Consider the following 22,836-nt stretch of genomic DNA (forward strand, 5'->3'; position numbering starts at 1 on the left):
AGGCGGAGGCTCGGAGTTCTTAGTCTTTGGGGAGGGGTGGGGGCTCCCCCACGCCCCCCAGCCCTCTACGAACCCAGGACAAGCCCCTCTGCCTGCTAAGCCCTGCATTTTGCTACTCCAGACAACCTGCCCTGCTGGGAACTGGCCCTTCGCTGCCGCCCGGGGCCGGGCGTCTCTCGCACCGACACCCCCCCAGGATTCCCCGGGCGGAGCTGCCCTGGAGAGCGCCAGGGATCTTCCAGCCTCTTGCTAGAGCGTGCACCGCTGTGTGAGCTGGAGAAGAAACATGAAGGTAGGTAAGGTGGAGCCAGGGTCAGGGCCAAGGAAAGCTTCTGGAAAGGGCGGGAGAGGAAGCCGACACGTGGGGGAGTTTGGGTGGGAGAGGGTGGTGGGGAGGAGAGTTTGAAGCAAAGCTGCTTCTGGGGATCTAGTGTGTGTACAGCCTCAAGCCGGGAGAGGTGGGCATGCCTTGCCGGACATGGGCAGTGAGGCAGGGCAGAATTCCAGCGGGGACTGAGAAGGGCCCCATCTTTGCGAGCCAGCTGCGAGACCCCTAGGTGCACCAAGCCAGCAGGACCCGGGGCAGGTCTTCCTGTCCCTCCCCCGGCTCCTGGCAGGCTTGCCGCACCTCCGCCTGACCAGTCCAAGTCCAGAGGACGCTTAAGCCTGGGGTAGTTGTGTGGAGGTTCAGCTCCTCCAGCCGATGGCTGTCCTCACAGGTCAGCTGGCCAGGTGACAACCACTGGCAGGTGGGTCCAGCTGTGGTGGAGAGTCCAGCTGTGGAAGCACCACAGGTGGAAAGTCTTCCCGACGTGGTTCCGGAGGACACGCTGCTCAACATGGTGCTGAAGAGAATGCACCGTCCCCGGTGCTGCTCTTACCAGCTGGTGTTCGAGCACAGGCGGCCCAGCTGCATCCAGGGACTTCGTTGGGTGAGTACCCTCCATCTGCCAGGCTGGACCAGGGCTGGAAGAGTCCGGACTGCTGTGCTGGTGGGCCAGCAAGCTTGCTCCAGGGGTGCAGAGTAAAATTGGGTAGCTAGACAGCTTGTGGCTGATGGCATAACTGGAGCCTGTGTCTGTGTGTAGCGTGCCTGGCGTGCGTGGTGTGCTGGGCTGCCCCCCCCCCCGAGGCTTTATCGTTTACCCATCACCTCCATGTGGCAGGCATTGACTTATGTGTTGAGAGTTCTCTCTGTGTGGCAGTGGGAGATGTGGGGCCAGGTCAAGTGGGGGTGAAATTAGCTTGGTTACTGTTCTTGACACGTCACCGTGGCAACGGTCTCCTTTAGTGAACAATTGAACCAGGCTGATTCTGGTTTTTTTTTTTGTGTGTGTGTGTGTGTGTGTGTTTTTCTTTTTCCCCTCCTGGGGTGAGGCATTTGTGTGGATAAAGCTTGGCACCTGGCCATGGGGTACAGAAGAGGTTTCAGAGTGGAGAGGACTGCTAAAGGAAAGGAGTGGGAAGGACAGGGGCTGGGGGAGGGGGCCAGATGGGAGCCAGCACCCAGGGATACAGGGATACTCTTCTCTCTTCCCAACCACCAGGTTTGACGGGCCTGTCTGTATGCTGTGTATACCCGTGTGTGTGTGTGTGTGTGTGTGTGTGTGTGTGTGTGCGTGCGTGTGTGTGTGCACGTGTGTGTGCGCGCGCGCGCAGAGGGTACTGAGTGGAGGGTGGAGAGAAGGCAGGAGTGGATGACAAACTTGGAAAGGATCGTGTCTCACCAAGTCTCTCTGAATAAAACAATCACCATTGTCTCCTTTTCCTACTTTGTCCAAACACTATTTCCATTTCTAGTAAAGGGGGGCTGGGTTGAGAAAGCCCCAGGGGAGGAGACCTTCTGCACTGGGGTTGAGTTCCTTCTTGTCCTCCTCTCCCTGGGTCTTTCTAATGGGGTGGGGCTGGTTCTACCCCTCACCCCTAGGCTCTGGGTCACTGCAGTAGTTCCTGCTGCGATCTAGCCTCTGGAACCCTCCCTCCCGGCCTTCCCCTTCAGGCTACAACTATTTGTGTATTTCCTGTCCCCTTCCCAGCTTGGAGAAGCTAGGTAGGAGATGGGAGAAGGTCAGTTACCAGGACGATGAGGTCACTGGGGAATCTCTTGGGATCCAAAATCAGGGAGAAGGTGGAGGAAGCCGCCCGCCAGTCTCCTAGCTCCTACAGAGGAAGGACCAGCTTGCTTGGGAGACTGGAAACATAAAAGTGGGGGCTACTGGACTACAAATGGGGTCAAAGGTCCAGAAACAAGGCCCGCCTCTGTCATGTATGGAGGCAGTGGAGGGGGGCTGACGACTAAAGTGCTGAGGTTTTTAGGACCAGAGACCACTGTCCCCCAATTCTCTACCATGCTCATCCTTGAGGGGCAGAGCGAGGTAGGCTCATCTATCATGCCTGTGTTTAGGAGCTCTCTGACTCCCTTCGAGGCTGCACCTCTTGACTCTCTTCGGGCTCTTTTGGCTCATGAAGTGTTCCCTAGAGGGAACAAGTCCAAGCAGGGTGTGCGTATGTACAGGGTGAAGAAGGTGGGCCCGGAGCCCAGGAAGACAGGGCTGGGTTGTTCAGGCTACACCCATCTCTTTAGAAAGCCCAGGGGAAGGTGGGTTAATCTTCTGAAGCAGAGTTCATCAGAGACCAGGACAGGAGAAGCTGGTCCACAGAGAGCTTACGCAGCCTAAGATCACACACCCTGGCTGCCAACCCGAAAGCAGCATTTGAACCCAGGCATCTGGCTCCGGAGGCCACTGCTGCCCATTAAACATCCTCTCGGAGCCTGTCCCCAACCAAGGTCTCCATCCACAGGAGCTTTGCAGGGGCACGGAAGGCCTGTGGCAACACGCATGTTCCTTACTCTGCCTATAGAACGTTCCTGAAGGCAGAATGCCTCTGCTGCTTCTGTGGCTGTGAGCTGCCCCGAGGAAGTGCAGGGGTTGAGCTCAGGAGAGATGGTGGGGCTGCTGCTGGCAGTGTGGGCTGTGGAGTGAGGCAGGCTCTGGTGCGAATGCTGTTTGCCACCTGTTAGGGTGTGCTGTGTAACCTTTCTCTGGCTGTGAAACAGTACACACACCTGCTTCGCATGGAGGCGACACTTAGACTCTTCCCTTTTGGAGCAACTATGTGACCCTAGGCAGTGACTTTAACTCTTCAGGGCTTCAGCTTTCAAACAAGTGCCTTATGGCTGCTTTCTTAAGCTACCAGTCTCAGACTCCCATGCCCATCCCTTGGGGCAGGGCAGGAAGTGACCCGCGTGGTCATATGGCCTCCTAGGTCAGGATAATTCCAGGAAGGCTGAGCTGGGGATACAGCTTAGTGGGTAGAGTGCTGGCTTAGCATGCCAGGAACCCTGAGCAGTGGCAGTTCTTGTTATCCCAGCACTGAGGACATGAGGCAAGATGATCAAAAGTTCAAGGTCAACCTCAGCTGCTTAGTGACTTCAGCCTGGGCTGCAAGCGACCTTGCCTCTAAAAAACAAAACTACAGAAGCCAGAGACCAAAGAGATGGCTTTGTGGATGGCAGCATTTGCTGATTTTGCAGAGGCCCTGAATTCGTCCCCTAGCAACCCTGTCCAGCAGCTCACGACAACGACTTGTAACTTCAGTTACAGGGCATCTGACACCCTCTTCTATTTTCTATGAACATGCACACATGTGCAAACATGCAAACACACACACATGTGCACACTCACACACACAAATAAATCTAACGATTATAACAGAGCTCACACTACAGCCGGGACCGTGGGCACCAAAGGGAGCTGGGGCAGGAACTAGGGTGACTTGGGCATTTTGACTTAAATAACAAGAAGTCATTAGCACTCGGGCACTGTTTGTTCCAACACAGGGCCTGGCTGGATAGCATTCCTGCCCTTCCTCCCTTTCTGGCTCCTCCTCCTCCTCATTTCCTGTCCTTAAGTCTCTAGGGCTGTATGTCTGGCATTGGCCTGGGCCCCATGACCCGGGCAGGGATACCCTTGGGACACCTAGTGACTTCCGCCCTATGCTGGACTAGGCACGCATGTCAGACCTTTAAGCCTCTGCCTGGGGATAGTGACAAAATGCCTGTGCCTAAGATCTGCCAGTCTCGGGGACAGGCCTTGGATGCCAGCTCCTCACCCAATGCTTTTCCAGGACCAGAGTGCCAGCAGGTGGGGAGGGTGGAATGACACTGGTAAGGAGACCATTTGGGTGGGAGCTCCAGCTTACCCATGGTTGGCTGGCAGTCCTGCACGTGCGTGGCTGCCTTATGTGGGATACTTGTTACTCTGTAAGTCACAAGGAGCAGACACAGTCTCTGCTCTGCCTATCACACCTAGCATGTGGTGCTATCAGGGAGGCAGATGTGCTCTGTGATCTGTAAAGGGTGCCTTGGGAGGACTTGCAGAGAGCAGGGCAGCCTGCCCAGAGCTGTTCATAAATGGTCGTGAGGAACCTTCGTGGCTGATAGGCCAGGGCACAGGTGCCCTGGAGTCCCTGGTGGCTGGTAGCGACATAGCTACCAAGAGGGTTGCTAACCAATGTTTCTATGGTAAACCAGTCATTTTTTTTTTGAGACAGGGTTTCTCGGTATTGTTTTGGAGGCTGTCCTGGAACTCGCTCTGTAGACCAGGCAGGCCTCCAACTCACAGAGATCCTCCTGCCTCTGCCTCCCGAGTGCTGGGATTAAAGGCGGGCACCACCAATGCCCGGTCTTATGGGCTGCCAAGGCCTTATCCACCTTTACGGGTCTTTGGCCTGCAGTATCTCACAGAAAGAAACAAGCCTTCCAGTCGCAGCCCCACCTCTGCCTCACTGAATAATGAAAGCTAACATCCTCACAGCCATGCGCCTGGCAATGGTTAAACATGCAATCTGTATCAACTCACGGGGAGTGGGGGGGGTTGCTTTGGTTTGCACTTGAGATTTCATACATCGAGATTTTGTTTGGGGTCACACCATTACTACAGTTCCTGGTTCCAGGGTTCGTGTTTTCAGTAAGGAAGCCACAGCCCTACAGAGGGCCCTGTGGTTGGGCACAGTACAGAGCTTGGGGTCAAGCCTGTAGTCCCAGCTGGGAGCTGGTGTTCCCAGGCCTCCCAAGATGCTCATGCCCTGGCCTCTCGCGATTCTTGTATTGTGCTTCCAACCTCCTCTAGTATCGCTCCCACCAACCACACACAGGGACTATTTGCCTGGTAGCCCCAGCATGTGCGGACCCTGGGTGAGCCGAGTAGGGATGTTGGGGGCTCACTGGTGTGGGGAAAAAGCTTCTGGGAGGGGCAGCAGTATGGGGGCACAGGCCATATCTTGCACACTGGGTAAGCGGTGTGCGTTTGTTTTTGGCACAAGGGCTCGATGGGTGCATTGAGGCCAAGACTCGGGCAAGGGCAGTAGTTTGTAGGGCAGGGAAGGGTATCACTGCGAGTCTGAAGACCTCCCTCTGATCTGCAAACTCTCCGTACTGCCCTCAGACACCACTGACCAACAGCGAGGAGTCCCTGGACTTCAGTGTGAGTCTGGAGCAGGTACGAGCTGGTGCTGGGAGGGGGCCATAGGCCACTTCGGGGGCTTCGGGCCTGAGTTTGCCCCCTTCCTCCCCAGGCCACCACGGAGCGCGTGCTCAAGGCAGGGAGGCTCCTGCATCGTCATCTCCTGGCCACCTACCCTACCCTCATCCGAGACAGAAAGTACCATCTCCGACTCTATCGGTGAGTGGGGGTCCTGACTGTCCTGTTGGCTTTCCTTCCCTGCTCTCCTCTGGGAACTGGGACCAAGCCCTGCTTTGTAGGGGAGAACCGGGCTTGGGTCTGGATGGCGACTTTGGATAGAGATCCCTCTCACTCCTACTTTGATTCTCTGGCCTCCTTCCATTTCCCACAGGCAATGCTGCTCTGGCCGGGAGCTGGTGGATGGGATCTTGGCTCTGGGACTTGGCGTCCATTCACGGAGCCAAGCTGTGGGCATCTGCCAGGTGTTGCTGGATGAGGGTGCCCTTTGCCATGGTGAGCTGAGCTCCGATTGGGCGGTAGGACTGGGTGGAGGTAGGGAGGGCTGATCTGAGGGTTGAACTGTGTTGGGAGTTCCGGAGGGACTTAAGGCATTGTGGTGGTATTAGTATGAAGTCCAAGACCTGGCCTAATTTTCTCTTCCCTGCCATGCCTGGGCCTTGGCTCCCCAGTGAAACATGACTGGACCTTCCAGGACCGAGATGCCCAATTCTATAGGTTCCCTGGACCAGAGCCGGAGCCCGTGGGAACTCATGATGTTGAGGAGGAGCTTGTTGAGGCAATGGCTCTACTCTCGCAGCGAGGGCCTGATGCCTTACTCACCGTGGCACTCCGGAAGCCGTGAGTGCAATCTTGTCCTCTGTTCCCACTCTCACGTGGTCTTCCGTTAGACTTCAAAGGCTCTCAGATTCATTTGAGGGAAAGGACCTAGGCAGGAGTAGAGGCCTGAACTCAGCTCTCATGCCTTGCCATGTGACCTCGGCCCCCACATCCCTGCCTGTTTCTCCTAGTCCTGAGGGTGTTGGGCCAGAACCCCCACCACACACACACACACACACACACACACACACACACACACTGGCAGATGGTGTGGATTTTGGACTGAGGCAAGACAGGGTTCGACTTCTAGTCCAACCAGCTACTCACTGGGTGACCTTGGGCCTCTTCAGCCAGCTTCCTCTTCTGTCAAGCGAGGATAATAGTGCCCACGTCATAGTGTGAGCATGGGGTGAAATAATGCGTGAAAAGGTGCTTAGCACAGTGCCTGGTACCCAGGGCTCACCCACAAAGCCTGTTATTGATAACAGTGGATTGACTGATGGTTGTGGAGCCGCCATCTGGCTCCAGGTCCCAGGTTCCAGCAGGCAGGTGGGGTGGCTCCTTTCTGACTCTGGCCCCAGTTCTCAGGGCGTCCTCTGCTCCTGCAGCCCAGGTCAGCGGACAGACGAAGAACTGGACCTCATCTTCGAGGAGTTGCTGCACATCAAGGCGGTGGCCCATCTCTCTAACTCAGTCAGTACACACAGGCTTGCCCTTTAGCTACACCTCTTCCTCCAGGAGCCCTCAGGCTCCTACAGACAGATGGGGGAGGGTGGGGGGAGAGCAGTCCCCTACCTTTTGTCTGTAGCTTGAAGATTTCCACCTAATTTCTTTTTTTCCCTTCCCTTCCCTTCCCTTCCCTCCTTCCTTCCTTCCTTCCTTCCTTCCTTCCTTCCTTCCTTCCTTCCTTCCTTCCTTCCTTCCTTCTTTCTTTCTTTTTAGAGACAGGGTTTCTCTTTGTAACAGCTCTGGCTGTCCTGGAACTTGCTTTGTAGACCAGGCTGGCCTTGAACTCACGGAGTGCTAGGATAGCAGGCATGCCCCACACAGCCTGATTTCTTTTCTTTTTTTAAATTACATTTTAAAAATTATTATTTTATGTGTATGTATGTTTTGTTCACATGCATACCTGGTGCTTGTGGAGTCTAGAAAGGGCATTGGATCCCCTGTTACTGGCTGGTAACAGATGGTTGTGAGCTGCTATCTGGATTCTGGGAATCAAACATGGATCTTCTGGAAGAGCAGCCAGTGCTCTTAACCACCGAGCTGTGTCTCCAGTCTCTCTACCTTATTTCTTCTTTAATGATTTATTTATTTTTATTTCATGTACATTGGTTTGCCTGCCTGTATGAGGTTTTGGATTCCTTGGAACTGGTGTTACAGGCAGCTATGAGCTGCTATGTGGGTGGGTGCTGGGAATTGAACCCACATCCTCTGGAAGAGCAGCCAAGTGCTCTTAACCACTGAGCCATCTCTCAGCCCCTCTCTACCTAATTTCTTACCGTTAGCCCTCAGTCTGACTGTTCCCACTTCTCTTAGCCTTCCTTTTCTTTGTCTTTGCCACATGCCGGGACCGCCAGCCTGGCCACAGCTCTGTCCTCCAGTACTCTGTCTTTGGATTTACCCTCTCTCTCAGCTGGTCTCTCTTTCCCCCATATTGACACCGTTGACCTTCCTTTTCCCACCCCTAGGTGAAGCGGGAATTAGCTGCTGTTCTGCTCTTTGAACCACACAGCAAGGCAGGGACTGTGTGTAAGTTGGGCTGGCCACAGACAGGGTCAGGAGCCATGGGGCAGTCGTGGGTGACAGGAGAGGACTGATCTGATCTGTGCTTCTGTCAGTGTTTAGCCAGGGGGACAAGGGCACCTCGTGGTACATTATCTGGAAGGGATCTGTCAACGTGGTGACCCACGGCAAGGTAAGTCCTCCTTCCGGCCCACCACAGTCCCCTGGAGTGTCAGTGCTCTCTGCTTCATGTCCTCATGGACACTCCTTTTTGATAGTCCCGAGGCTGCCTATCCCACGTGTGTCTGAGTCCGTCCCCCAGCAGAGGCTGGTGGTAGGGGTGGGCTGTGACTTGAGTCCTGGCTAGTCCCGAGGCTGCCTATCCCACGTGTGTCTGAGTCCGTCCCCCAGCAGAGGCTGGTGGTAGGGGTGGGCTGTGACTTGAGTCCTGGCTAGTCCCGAGGCTGCCTATCCCATGTGTCTGAGTCCGTCCCCCAGCAGAGGCTGGTGGTAGGGGTGGGCTGTGACTGAGTCCTGGCTTCAGGGGCTGGTGACCACATTGCATGAGGGAGATGACTTTGGACAGCTGGCTCTGGTGAATGATGCACCAAGGGCAGCCACCATCATCCTTCGAGAAAACAACTGTCACTTCCTGCGTGTGGACAAGCAGGACTTCAACCGCATCATCAAGGTGCCACAGGGTGGGGGTGACGGTGGGGGGCTGGCGAGGACATGGTGTGGTGTGGGGCAGAGCCACTGGTGTCCGAGAGAGCTTGTTGGCAGATTTGGGATCTGGCTGGGAGTGCACACCCTGAGTTTGATGTGAGAGACCGGAGACTGGTGGGTTACGGGAGCGGGGGTTTGGGGCTGAGGCTGGGAGGTCTGACAAAGGTGCGTCTTGAGAATCGCTGAGGGTCCTTAGGAGCCTGTCGGCTCAGGTCCTAGGGCACTGAGCACCTTCGTGGCTCTTTCTCCAGGATGTGGAAGCAAAAACCATGAGGCTGGAAGAACACGGCAAAGTCGTGTTGGTTCTGGAGAGGAGCTCTCAAGGCACTGGCCCTTCCCGGCCCCCGACCCCAGGCAGGAACAGGTAACAACCCACCGTATCTCCCCCCCCCCAGCTCCCCACTGCCCCTCCCACTTCCAGCCGTGGCTCCTTTCCCATGCCACGTTTCTGTCCTTTGGCCATCTGGGGGGGGGCGTTGTATCAGCGCCCCCTCTCCAAGACGGAGGAGGGCTGGCAAGTCAGGAGGCATGATGGGATCAATTATTGCCATCTGCGTGGAGAGGAGTGATGACGGAAGGGCACACGCTGTGGATGGACTCACTGGTTTCCCTCTAGGTATACAGTGATGTCTGGCACCCCAGAGAAGATCTTAGAACTCCTGTTGGAAGCTATGCGACCAGATTCCAGTGCTCATGACCCAACAGGTAGAGTCAGAAGAGGTCATCAGGAGGCCTGACCTCATCGGGGCCTGGACTGGTCCATACAGGCAGTTGGCAGGAAGTGCTCTTGGCCTGAGTGGAGGACACTGTCACAGGGGCCGGGCATTGCTTCCCTTGCTTGAGCTGTACTTGGGGACATGTGCTGCGACTGCTCATATAGCTGTGCGATGACTTGGCTTCTGAAGTCCCTTCCCATCCCTAACCCTGCCCGACAGAGACATTCCTCAGTGACTTCCTGCTGACCCACAGTGTCTTCATGCCCAGTGCACAGCTCTTCACAGCCCTCCTGCATCAATATCCTTTGAGCCCCAGGGTGGTGTGGGTAAGGGATGGGATGGCGTGTGCAGGTGAGGGAAGGAATCCCTATCCCAGTGACTGTTGCGACCTTTCCCTGGTGCCCTGCACATGCCTGGCCCGGTCGGGCCCTCCCCCTCCTCTGCTCAGGTGGCGGGTGGCTTCAGGGCACGGTGTGGTTCCCTTGACTGGTGCCCACCTTCCATGTGGAGCCAGCAGAGCCTGCTGGGGGCAGCGAGCAGGAACGAAACACCTACGTCTGCAACAAGAGGCAGCAGATTCTGCGGCTGGTCAGCCGGTGGGTGGCCCTGTACGGCCCCATGCTCCACTCAGACCCTGTGGCCACCAGCTTCCTCCAGGTACCTGGGAGTGCGGCTAGGCTGACCGGGGTGCCCGTGAAGATGCAGCCTAAGCCATTCCAGGGTCGAACTCTCACCCTTCCACAGAAACTCTCAGACCTGGTGAGCAGGGATGCCCGACTTAGCAACCTGCTGAAGGAACAGTGTCCAGAGAGGCGGCGACACCACAGGTGACCCTCTGCCTGAAGCCCATCTGTCCTCTTTGTGCAGCACAGGCTGAGCGGCTGGCACTGGTCCATCCAGGGCTTCAGTCTAGGCCGCTTGCTTATGTCAAGTGTTCTTGTAAGCCCTCATGCCATTCCCACACACGCTACAGTGTTCGTTTGCCTATTCTGTATGTGGAATGCACCTATATGCTCACTCTTTTCCATTTGGCCAGTTGCTATGGCCTATGGTACCAATTTTCACCCGCCCTGCCCATCGACCCCTTTAGTTTACCATTTTTCCCCAGACATCATGGGGGCAGCTGAGGAAGGGCAAGAGCTCATTCAGATCCCTGGAGCCTGTGACTCCCTCTCCCACTGAGTCTCCGCCTCCGACTCCCCCTCCATCCTGGTCTCTAGAAATCACAGGCCAATCCAGGTCTTAAGTGCATCCTGCCCTCTGCCCTGCCCTGTGTGCACTCCTCACCACATCCCTTCGAGCTTCTGGGGAGGGCAAGATGGGATCGCTGTGGTCACTGTCCCTGAGAGGTGTCCTGCCTGCAGGGGTTCTCAGGGGCCCTCTCACCTCCTCTCACTCCTCTCTGCAGATTGGAGAATGGCTGTGGGAATGCATCTCCTCAGACCAAGGTACCTGCCTGCCTCCTTTCTCCCTCTGCCTGGCCCAGCTTCTTCACTCTGCCCCTCCTGCCTGCACACACAGAGGGTCCTTGACCCTGACAGGTGCATCAGGGAGGTCCTATTAGAGAGCTATGAGCTTAAGGGGACACCTTCTTCCCTTCCCGGGGTGGGGTTTATTCCTTTGGGTGGTGATTCACGCCTGCAGTTGTGGCTGGGAGATGAGGCAGGTGGCTGGGTTCACCACTGAGACCCAAGGGTTTCTGGTGGGTGGTATTGTAGGAGCTTAGATAGTATGAAGAGACTCTCCCAGGGGTCCAGGTGGCCAGCCCACTCCCAGTTAGGGCCAGGGAGGGCTGCGAAGTTGTGACTGGTAAGAGAAAGGGCTGAGGAGAAGGCAGGATGGCTTGGCCGTGGGGAATGAATGATATATGGGGAGAACTCAAGTCAGTGCCTTGGCTTCAGCCACGCCTGCTGCTCGACGGCTCTCACTAGCTCCTTCCTGCTATAGTCAAAGCTGGCCTCACCTCAGGACCTTTGCATTTAGCATTCTGCATGGACCTTTGCTTGGTTGCCCCTTTACCTTCCTGGATCCTTCTTGTTCTGAACAGAGTAAAACATGAGTCCCATTTCCCACCGGAACATCCCAGGTGTCCTCTCTGGTTTCTTCAAAGCACTCTCCCCTTGTGAACTGTTTCCTCTGTTTGCTAAGGGACCTTGACTGTTGCCTCAAACTTCTTATGCCCAGGGGTCTTTACTATTCTTCCTTTCTGCTCTTCTGAGTCCAGGCTCCTCCCCACACTCCAGTTGTATGTTCCTGTCTGTCACATCCCATAGGATGGACAGACGGACGGATGTCAGGCTGAGGATGAGGGGGCCTCTACTTGCTTTACATGCTGCATGTAGCTGACACTCGGGCGTCAATGTCAATCACCCAGCATGTCAGATGCTACACTAGCGAATGGGTGGTGTGGCCTGTGGGTTCACAGTCACTGGTGGGCCAGAGCTGCGAAACAGTCTCCCGATGTGTGAAGTCAGCGGAGCCTGAGAAGGCAAGGAGAAAAGCCGACTTACTGACTTACAGGGAGGGCTTAGAGAGGTGTCCCCCAGCTGGTCTGAGGACAAAGAGGGCCCCAGGGCAGCACTGGGGGAGGAGAGGAGGCCAGGAGGGCAGGCACCAGTGTCTCCTCCCAGGATCCCAGCTGTGAACATTGAGAGGCTGAGGAGGCAGGGTTGACTTCTGTCCCTGGCTCGATGAGGCTCTGCTCAGGTGGCTGCACCTGAGGGTGGCGGGAGTTTGGAGGTAGTGAACCATTGTAGCAGTTAAGAGATCATCCTGGGTGGGAGAGAGGGCACTGGGGACACATTTAAATGAAGAACCCAGAAGGAGGCAACAAACTCTGGGGAGTAGGGAGGAGCCTGAGCCCAGAATTGCAGAAAGGAAGGAATGAAGGCAGGATGAGGGGACCCCTGGGTGCAAAAAGTTTGGGGCAATGCATCAGGGATGGGGATGGAACTTAAGGTCGGGGTCCTGGCAAACCCAGCAGGTGGTAGCATTTTGAGCACCGGCTATGATAAGGTGGCACTTGTCATGGGGACTCTGAGGAAGCTGTCTAGGAAAGGCAGGGAGCAGGGGAGAAGCTCCATTTGGGGCAGAGAGAAAATGCCACATTTGGAGAGTGTCAAGGCCATATGAACCAGGTTAGGACAACTTATCAGGAAGGACAACTCATCACCTGGGCAGCCCCCTCTGTCGGGGCAGCTCTTGAAGAACAAGGACACAGAGGGGAGCATAGCAAATTTCTAGCCCTGTAATGCTGTGTGGCCTTTGGCATATTACTTAACATCTCTGAGCCTCACTTACCACATCCATAGAGTGAGGATTAAAAATACTTTCCCTCCAAGGACTACTGTGCATATTTCAGTGCCCAGAACAATGCCCACTTTGTAACAAATGCTAGCTGAGGGAAGGGGAGAAGAAGAAACTTGGCCCTGGAATTTTTATCCCAGAACAGCTCTGGTCCTGTTTATGGAGGTGGCTGACCTCCCCCCCTTCTCCCCATCCCCAGCGGATGACTGGCCTGCATTTGACCTCTGTGTCTCCTCCAGCCTGGCTCCCTGCCCTCCCTGGACTTGGATTCATGCTGCCAGCAGATCCCCTTGGCAATATGATCCTTCAGGGTCCCTGCTGGTGGTGACAAAGGCCCTCGCTGTCCCTTTCCTGTATGTTGTCTCTGGACTCTGGAACCCTATCCTTCTTCCCTCTCAGGCCCGAAATGCACCTGTCTGGCTCCCTAACCAGGAGGAACCCCTCCCAAGCAGCACTGGTGCCATCCGAGTTGGGGACAAAGGTGGGTGACTGAGCAAGTCAGGCTTGGACCGACATCAACATTGCTGTCTCTGTCTCCCTTGCCTGGCTGTTGTTGTCCTGGGCCAGGGCCTTTGCTATAGCTGCCAAGCAGGTGGGCCACCTGTGCTCCTTTAGACCCCGGGCTCCCCGCTGGGCCTTGGCACCGGTATAGTAGACTTCCCCTTGAACCCCCTTCTCTGGCCTATGGGAGTCCTCCAGCTGCTGATCTGTGGGCCTGCTCCTCGTGGGCTGGGGAGACCAGGCGCCTGCTGCCACAGCTCAGTCCTTCCTCCTCTCCAGTTCCCTACGACATCTGCAGACCCGACCACTCGGTGCTGACCCTACAGCTGCCTGTGACGGCCTCTGTGAGAGAGGTGATGGCAGCTCTGGCCCATGAGGATCACTGGACCAAGGGGCAGGTGCTGGTCAAGGTCAATTCTGCAGGCGGTGAGTTGTGTCTCTGGGTCGACTCTCCACCCTGGGAGGGTTCCCTCAGGTTCACACCCACGCGCTTGAATTCAGACTGTTATATGTCCGTGCCCTGTGCTTGTGGTAGGATTACCACATCTCCTCTGGCTGCTTCAGGAGCAATGCTCAAGACCCAGCTGGTTCTCTCACTGCCTGTGGCTCCTGGGGCAGGGTGTGTGAGCTCTGTGTTTGAGTTCATCACCTGCATCACCTGAAGAGCACAGATAATGAGATGCTGTGCCTCTTAGAGCATCTGTGAGAATTAAACGAGAAAAGTGTTTAGAACAGTGATATGTGTCACTCTTATATACTCATTTATTCCTAATCACGACCTCTCAAGAAGAAATTTTATCCTGTTTTTTTTTCTTTTTCTTTTTGAGGCAGGGTTTCTCTGTGTAACAGCCATGGCTGTCCTAGAACTCACTCTCTAGACCAGGCTGACCTGGAACTCACAGAGATCCATCTGCCTCTGCTTCCCAATTGCTGGGATTAAAGGTGTGCGCCACCACCTGGCTTTATACTGCTTTTACAACCATGGAAACTGGAGTTCAAGGCAATTGGGCATATTCCCTGAGCTAATGATGTTAGTGAGCATGTGGCTAGCCTTTGGCTTTAGGTAGTCCTCAGTCACTAAGTCACTCAGCAGACTTCCTAGTTTTCGTCTGTTTTTTGTGATAAAGAGCACGGATCTTCAGGGAGGCAAATGTACATTTCACCTTACATCTTATCAGCCCTTTGTGAAGGAAAGTGAAGAGACTCAAGGCAGGAACCAAAGCAGAGGCCATGGAGGGGAGCTGCTTACTGACTTGCTCCCCACGGCTTGCTCAACCTGCTTTCTTGTAGAGCCCAGGACCACCAGCCCCGAGTAGCACTGTCCACAATAGGCTGGGTCCTTCCAGATCAATCTTTCATAAAGAAAATGCCCCATACACTTGCTACAGGCTACTCTGCAAGTGAATTCTCAAATGAGGTTCCCTCTTCCAAGATGAGCCTAGCTTGTGTGAAGTTGACAAACCAACCAGCATAGCAAGCATTTTAAAAATTAGTTTCTTTTTTTAAAACTTTATGTGTATGGATGCTTTGCCTAAATGTCTAATCTGTGCACCACCATACATGTGCTCGATCCCAGTGAAAATAAGAAGAGGGGGTTGGACCTCCTGAAGATGGAGATATGGATAGTTGTGAGCCACCAAGTGGTGCTGGGAATCGAGCCAAGGTCCTCTGGAAGATTAACCAGTGTGTTTAACTGCTGAGCCCCCTCTTCAGCTCCCACAGCAAGCATTTTTATGTAGCAGCGATGTGTTAGATGCTAGGATTACTACAGAAACTATGACAGATCAGTCGGATGGTGACAACATAGACTGGACTTCCAGACTATGTGAGAATTCCAGTTTCAGCTTGACCCAGCTGGGGGACCCTGGGCCTCTCTGGGTCTCCATTTCCTTGTCTGTCCAGTTAGAATTATCCCTGTACTGTTATGAGAGCCTGCTGTAGCTTTTAGACTATAGATACCCATTAAGGCGTGGAACCCAGAGTCTAGCGTATATCTGCCTAGACTATCATCTAGGTTATCAGGACCTGCTTTCGGAGAATTTGATACGTTAAAAAGCCATTGTTATCCTTGAAAAGTGTAGCCTGGACCTAATGGCCAGACTCCCCAGTCAGGAATTGGGGTCACCAGGGACTGTGGCTAGGGAAAAGTCCCCCTCCCTGTTTCAGGAACTAGCAGGAACCAGAGCACACCTGTGTGCTCAGCTCTGGGAAGCACTGCCCTCTGGTGGTTACCTGGTGAGTTACCACTGTCCAAAGTTCTGGCAGTCATTTTCATACCACTGATGCACACCTGTGCCAGTAACCAATGCTCTATTACAAATTTCCCTAAGTGTACATTTGTTTACAAATTACATATAAAATCACATCATCTGCATGTGATTACAAAGCTAAACACGAACTAGAAATACAAAGCAGGTGAAAAATGGATTCATTAAATAGAGGGGCTACTTCTCTCAACACATGGGTAGTCTTGTAAGCCACTGGCCAAGGGCCTGGAGACTTGAAGACTTGTCCAGTTCATAGCCCATGAATGTAACAGATGAATGTACCAACAAGAGGTGTATAGGGCATTTCCTAACGTCAAAGGGCTTTTTTTATATGTATCTTTTACTTGCAACAGTCACCAGGCTCCTAAAAGTGTTCTAGGAAATAGCTAGGGTGAGTCCTACAGTCTTTGGTTGATGAAGAAACCAAGGGTCAGGAAAGTTGAGGCCTCATCCAAGACTGGCCAGTCTCTGGTGCTGCCTGAGTGGGTGTGTGCACCTGTGTGTTTGGACTCCCTGCTCAGCCACTGCCAGAAGACGAAAACTCTCAGAGAGGCAGGGGCCTCCGGCTGGTCTCTGGCCTCCCTCCAAACCACCTTTCCTCGTCTCTGCCTCTGTTGTAGATGTTGTTGGCCTGCAGCCAGATGCCCGCGGTGTGGCCACATCCCTGGGACTCAACGAGCGGCTCTTTGTTGTTGACCCACAGGAAGTGCATGAGCTGGTAGGGACAGGCCGCTTGCCAGAGCCTGGGGAGCTCTGGGAGGCAGAGGGGGCTTTGGGGGAGGGCGATGGGGAAGAGAGGGAGGCGTCCGGCTGTGGCTGCCACTGTGTCTTCACAGGGAAAAGGGAGGGATGGCCTCAGCATCTGTGAAGAGTCCAAGGGGAAAGAGGGGCTACCCTAACTCCAGACCCACAGGGACTCAAGCTGGAGTTCCAGCATGAGAGAGCGGTCAGTACAGTGACCCCTCAGGAGAGCCCATTTTTCCAGCGGCCACAGACCCAAGAGGCCCCTCCACTTGGAGCACCCTGTCTGTCCATTGTCCCTCTGACCGCGGGCAGGGTCCCAGGTCCTCCCTGTGTCTGAGCGCTCTTCTCCTGCAGACCCCACACCCTGAGCAGCTAGGGCCCACTCTGGGTTCTTCTGACATGCTTGAGCTAGTGAGCGCCAAGGACCTGGCAGGCCAGCTGACAGACCACGACTGGAACCTTTTCAACAGGATCCACCAGGTGCAGCAGGTAGAGCCGAGGAGAGGGGGTGTGGGCAGGACACCAGGCCTAGCCTGCTGACCTGGCCTCTGCCCCATCCAGGTGGAGCTGATCCATTATGTCCTGGGCCCCCAGCACCTGCGAGATGTCACCACTGCAAACCTGGAGCGTTTCATGCGCCGTTTCAATGAGCTGCAGTACTGGGTGGCCACCGAACTCTGTCTGTGCTCGGTTCCCGGCCCCAGGGCTCAGCTGCTCCGGAAGTTCATCAAGCTGGCAGCCCAGTGAGTGCCTGTGGGGACAGTGGGGTGTGTGAAGGATGGTGGGGTATGGAAGGATAATGGGATGTGTGGTAACAGTGGGGTGTGTTTTCAGCCCTGTGGCTACCGCTTCTTAGCCCCTTTCCAGTGTTGCCCAATATGCCTTCTCTTTGTTCCTGGGTCCCCAGAGCCTTTGCCTCCTAGCCCATCCACCCTGTAAAGGCAGCACTGGGCTCATAGCTGTTTCCTCTGAGGGTGTCTGGGTCTTGTGTTCACAGCCTCAAGGAGCAGAAGAATCTCAACTCCTTCTTTGCGGTCATGTTTGGTCTCAGCAACTCCGCCATCAGTCGCCTGGCCCACACCTGGGAGGTAGGTTTCCATGGGGATCTGATGCCAAGGCCAGACCTCTACCCTCCTGGGGGATGTCGAGGGTGGCTCCCTCTTCCCAGCCATGGCCCCTCACCTGTGTCGTGTTTACAGCGTCTACCCCATAAAGTACGGAAGCTGTACTCCGCCTTGGAGAGGCTGCTGGTAAGTGCTGGGCCCGTTTCTGCCATCTCTGGATGCCAGCTCTTGGCCTTTCACAGTTCTCAGTGCCCACCTGGGGCCTGGATCCCTCTGGCCTATGGTTGTGGAAGCTGGCTGAGGGTGCGTGGCATAGTGATTGGGGCCTTGTGGTATACTGTGCCCTTGGTATCCACACAGGGGACATTGACCCTGGATATGAGACTGCAGCAGGCTCAGGGATGTCCTGGGTCTGAGATTCATCGGCCAGGGGTGGAGAGATGGGGGATGCCAGGCCCTAGCTGCTCTGCCCAAGGGTTCAAGCTGATGGCCAAGCATGGCCGAAAGACAGGACTGTCTTCTGCTCCTTGAGCTTGTAAGCAGAAGACCCACTGTGTGTCATATAGGAGGGCATCACTGTCCCCTCCAAGACCCTCAAAGGGCTTGCAGGCTGAACTTGTAAGACAAAAGCGAGGAACGAGTCAGTGGTTGAACCTCCTGGAACTTTGGAAGGTTTTGTAGAGTCTAGGGAGAAGAGTACCAAGGTGTTTTCATGGTTGGGAGTTCTCAAGAGAACTTGTAGGATCCAAGGGGTTCAGGGAGTACACCCACCTGAGAGTCAGAGGCTGAGAGAGGTTTCCCAGGAACCTTCAGGCCTCTGTGACTAATCACCATGGAGATTCCCTGTGGGTATCTGGAGTTTAGAAAGCTAGTCCTTGTCTACAGTTGGTCTACCACATACCCTGCCTCAGTGAGATCCTATAGGAGGGGAGGCTGCCTTGGAGTCTCCGATGTGACTTGGGAGCCAGGAGAGGATGGTTCTGTGCCATCATGTGCAGGACTCCCTCAGGGCAGTGTTTTCTCCTCACAGGACCCCTCATGGAACCACCGAGTGTATCGATTGGCACTCACCAAGCTCTCCCCTCCTGTCATCCCCTTCATGCCCCTGCTACTCAAAGGTAGAACTGGTGCTCTCCTCTCTGCCTCCATCCCTGGGCTCATTTTCATGTCCCCTCAATGCTCTCTGGGGATGACAACTAAAGGGCTGACATGCAGGGAGCACTGAGCTAAATCAGGAGTTGACAAGCCAGAAGAAGAGTTAGGACAGGAACATAGGGCTGCGCCGAGGGCCGTGACTGAAGTCCAAGAGATAGAAGTCAGGGAGTTGTGATGGCTCGGAGGCTGCTGGAGGCTGAGGGTGGGGACAGGCTCTGTGAACCCTGTGGTTGACCCCCTCACCTTTCCTGGGATGCGGGAGAGGAAGGAGTTTGGGGACCTATAAGCAAAGTCATCCCTTTGTAGACATGACCTTCATCCACGAGGGGAACCACACACTCGTAGAGAACCTCATCAACTTTGAGAAGATGGTGAGTTTGGGGAAGTGCGCTTCACCTTCAGTGTGGGTTGGCAGTACGGCACGGGGAGGGGCCGGGGTGAGGTAGTGTGACACCTGCCTGGGAAGGGTCAGGGGTGGGAGTCATCGGATAGAATCTGAACCCAGGTGTGTGTGTGCAAGTGACCTCAGTACACAGGAGGCTGAGGCGGGGGATCCCGAGTTTAAGAACAGCCTGGGATGTATGTATGTATGTATGTATGTATGCATGCATATTTATTTATCTGTATACATATAGAGAGATCTTGTTTCAAAAAAGTAGAACAGAATATTTGTTAAATCGTTCCTCCGTCATTCCAGTGTGCCCAGGAGGGTCTGCCTTCTATTGGAGCTACTGAGTTGACAGCCTCAAACATCACACTGTTCAATAAGAGCCCCTTCTAATGCTCCCTTATCTCTCAGCCGTTCCTAATCTCTGTCTTCCAGCTGCTGTGTTGTGACTTTTTTGCTCTTTTGGCTTTTTGAGGGGCCCACCACCCAGCTCCCAAATAACTCACACAGGAAGGCTTAATCTTAGTTATGCGTCCTGGCCTTAGCTTGGCTTATATCTAGCCAGCTTTTTTTTTAAGTTAACCTGTCTACCTTTTCCCTCTGGGCTTTTATCTTTCTTACTGTCTTACTTTCCTTACTCCATAGCTGGCACCTGACCTCCCCCTCCTTGTCCTCTTGCTCCCCACTTGTCTCTCCTATTTATCCTCTCTCTGAATGTCAGCCCCACCTATCCTTGCTCCTGCCTTGCTATTGGCCGTTCAGCTCTTTCTTAGGACCATCAGGTGTTTTGGACGGGCAAAGAATCAGCTTTGCAACGTTAAACAACGGCAGTGTAAACAAACGTCACCCGTCTTTACACCATTTGTTTAAATGTGCTACAGCATAAACAAAAGTCACATACCTTAAAATAATCTTCCCAATACTGCTGCCTAGTTCCTATTGAGTGCCGGGTTGAAGCAGCCCTTTTAACCATTTTTTTATAGATCCCTAGTCTCTAGGAGCATGGTTTAGAAGGGGGCTTGATTCCCAGCTTCCCATATGCAGTGTGGGTCCACAGGCCAGATCTCATGTCTTTGTGTCGCCCACAGCGAATGATGGCCAGAGCCGTGCGAATGCTCCACCACTGCCGGAGTCACAGCACGGGTAAGAGGCGACACCTTCCGCGCACCCTGAGTTAGAGTCCCCCAGTGCTCCCAAGGAGGCTCAGCATGGCCATCTCCCTGACTCGCCCCTTTCACCCTGCCCAGTGCCTCTGTCGCCACTCAGAAGCCGAGTGTCCCACATCCACGAAGACAGCCAGGCATCAAGGATTTCCACATGTAAGTGACGGGACAGGGCTACTGGCGGGAGTTGGTATAGCCAGGGACAGAACTCGGTGCTTGTGTATGAGACAGCTGCCAATGCTAACCCACATTAAAGAGGGAGTTAGTGATGGAGGAGGAGCGCTCGTGCTAACTCCAGCCTATGTATTTATCTGAAAGGAGTTGTATGTGGTTAAGGAACAGTCATGACATACGGTTTGCATCACAGTGCCCATCCTGTGTTCACAGATACATCCCTGCTGGTAATAAATTGAACCTTGGCTCAGTCTAAGTAGGAGAACACAAATGATAACTTGGTTCTCCACTGTCTGCTCCCTCTCCCACAGCAGCCTCTATGACGGCATTTGAGCTATCCACCCTGTCTTTTCTTTTATATTTTGTTTGATTGATTGATATCTGAGACAGTTTTACCTCACAGCCCAGGCCGGGATCCCAAGCCCGTGCCATATCCTGTGTTTTTTTTTTTTTTTAAATAGTCTCATCTCACATCCACATGCTTCAAAGATATGATAATAAACTTTTTCAGGTTTCATTTGTATGTGTGTATGCACATGTACACGTGTGTAGGGATGGATGCACACACATTTGTATGTGTGTACGCACCTGTGTAGGGGTCAGAGGACAACCTTGGGTGTTGTTCCGCAGGCACCCACCATCTCTTTTTAGTGAGGCAGGCTCCCTCACTGGCCTGGAACTGACTAAGTAGTCTAGCCTGGCTGACTGGCTCCCAGAGATCTGCCAGCTTCTACCTCACCAGCATGGGAATCATAGGCGCTTGCCGGTTCTAGGGTTTGGCCTCAGGTCTTCATGCTTACAAGACAAACACTTCACAGCCTGAGCTAGCCCTCTAGCCTTTGTTTGGTTATTCGCTTGACTTTTTTGAGCCAAAGTCTTTGCTGGTCTAGAACTTGCTATGTTGTCTAGGCTGGCTTCAAACTCATAAAGATCCCCTTGCTTCTGCCTCCTGGGCTCTGGAGTAAAGGTGTGCACCATTATGCTTGGCCATTTTTTTAATTTTGAAAGCAGGGCCTGGAACTTTCCATCCTCCTGCCTCAGCTTCTGAAGCTCCAGGATTATAAATACACATCACTATATCCAGTCTGCTTCAGTTCCTTTTGAACTAGAGAAGGGATGCTATGCTGAGCTCTTGGGGGTCTTTTATCTGGACTTTGCAACCAATGCCCTCCTGAATCCGGTGGGGAGAGATGCAAGGACAATGGGGGGGCGGGGCTAGTGTTAAGAGGATGCAGGGTGTGGAGTGGAGGCCCAAGAGTTGAGGTTGCTCCCGGGAGAGGGCAAGGGTGGGGTTGCTGATGTGGCGACCCCCTGAATTCTCTCCTTTCCTCCAGGCTCCGAGCAGTCCCTGAGCACCCGGAGTCCAGCTAACACCTGGGCCTATGTCCAGCAGCTGAAGGTCATCGACAACCAGCGAGAACTGTCCCGCCTCTCCCGGGAGCTGGAGCCATGAGAAGGGACTGGGAGGAGCAGGCACCTCTCTCAGAGAAAGCTGGAGAGCCCACGGGGCCCAAGAGGTTCAGAGGCCAGCCACAGCTGGGCAGGGCTCTCCGTGGAGAGGACTCAAGGCCCTGGAGTGGGCAGTATGGAGGCAGCTGTCCCCTGTGATGACTGTCGGCCAGGGAGATCTTTGATGTGGAACTGAGCTGGCCACAAGGCCAAGGGAAAGGGGGCACTAAGACCCTGGAGTGGGTAGGGGCGCTAGGAGGTGCCGGACTCCGAGGCTCTGCAGAGAGTCTCCCACCAGGTGTTTTGCCACATCTGTACATGCAGCTGTGCTGCCCAGTGGCCGCCAGGCCCTGGGCTTGTTTTTCGTAGGGGTCAGAGAGCTCACATCTGTACGATGTGTGTGCACAGGGTGGGGTGGGAAAGGGTGGGGAGTTCTGCTTTTTCTCTCCACATGTCTGAGATAAACAGCTGGGTGTAGGCAGGGCTGTTGCCTGGAGTGGTGGTCCCCGTGGCGCTGCATTGTTCCCATAAATTAACAAAGATGTGTGCGTTCTGCAGCCTGGGTGTGTGGCGGGGAAATGGCTGGTGGAGGAGGAGGTCGTCCCCTGGGTGCAGAGAGCAGCCCCAGCACCTCGGGCTGGGTTCCAGATGGGCTACAGTGCTGTCCCGGGCACTCTGGGGACCATCAGCTCTGCAAAAAAAGATAATGAAAGTCCAGATGCAGCTAGCATCCTCTACTGTCTCCTTCCCAGCCCTGCTTCCTCTATCTGCCCTTGATCCCGTTGGGTGCTGTGTGTGCTGAGCAGAGGCCTCAAGGGGGTGAGGGAAGAGGCAGGCAGAGGACACAGAAACATCACGAATTTATCCTTGGTGATGAGTTGAGTGTCCCCCACCCTTAACCTCCACCCCACCAGCACATATTCTGGTGCTGGTTAAGGACCTTTTTTCCCTGCCTCCTCAGCACCTGCCTGGGCAGAGTTTCATGCCTAGATACTCCATGCCAGGATGCTACCCTCTCTGCTCTCCTTGTTGGCAGCCTGAAAGAAACCCTACAACCTCCACCATGACCCTGAGTAAACTCCAGGGCAGCAGCACTCTTGGGTATCTGGAGGAGTTATGCCCGCAGGAGCAGGGCGGTGGGAGGCAGCTAGGACAG

General features: G+C 54.5%; 1 protein-coding gene across 7 annotated transcripts; it reads left to right on the top strand.

Annotated features, from left to right (window-relative positions):
- The first annotated feature begins 154 nt into the window (after positions 1 to 154).
- Positions 155 to 22,224, top strand: Rapgef3 (Rap guanine nucleotide exchange factor 3). Of its 7 annotated transcripts, none has more exons than XM_013111221.3 (28): positions 155 to 292; positions 720 to 932; positions 5,448 to 5,501; positions 5,578 to 5,684; positions 5,857 to 5,978; positions 6,155 to 6,323; positions 6,911 to 6,995; positions 7,994 to 8,054; positions 8,144 to 8,220; positions 8,572 to 8,718; positions 9,005 to 9,117; positions 9,370 to 9,458; positions 9,689 to 9,767; positions 9,967 to 10,126; positions 10,190 to 10,296; positions 10,878 to 10,917; positions 13,175 to 13,256; positions 13,556 to 13,702; positions 16,164 to 16,261; positions 16,642 to 16,776; positions 16,849 to 17,030; positions 17,285 to 17,375; positions 17,487 to 17,537; positions 18,382 to 18,469; positions 18,813 to 18,877; positions 19,983 to 20,037; positions 20,142 to 20,213; positions 21,566 to 22,224. In XM_013111221.3, the coding sequence occupies exons 1-28, from the start codon at positions 287 to 289 to the stop codon at positions 21,682 to 21,684; spliced, it is 2,814 nt and encodes a 937-aa protein (XP_012966675.1). In that variant the 5' UTR covers positions 155 to 286; the 3' UTR covers positions 21,685 to 22,224. The 7 variants fall into 7 exon arrangements, with proteins under 7 accessions (XP_012966675.1, XP_012966678.1, XP_012966676.1 ...); XM_013111224.3 differs by having other exon boundaries at positions 16,882 to 17,030; XM_013111222.3 differs by having other exon boundaries at positions 16,642 to 16,767.
- Positions 22,225 to 22,836: the final 612 nt, after the last annotated feature.

This window comes from Mesocricetus auratus, unplaced genomic scaffold (genome assembly GCF_017639785.1).
Source record: "Mesocricetus auratus isolate SY011 unplaced genomic scaffold, BCM_Maur_2.0 Super-Scaffold_100010, whole genome shotgun sequence".
Lineage (NCBI taxonomy): Eukaryota > Metazoa > Chordata > Mammalia > Rodentia > Cricetidae > Mesocricetus > Mesocricetus auratus.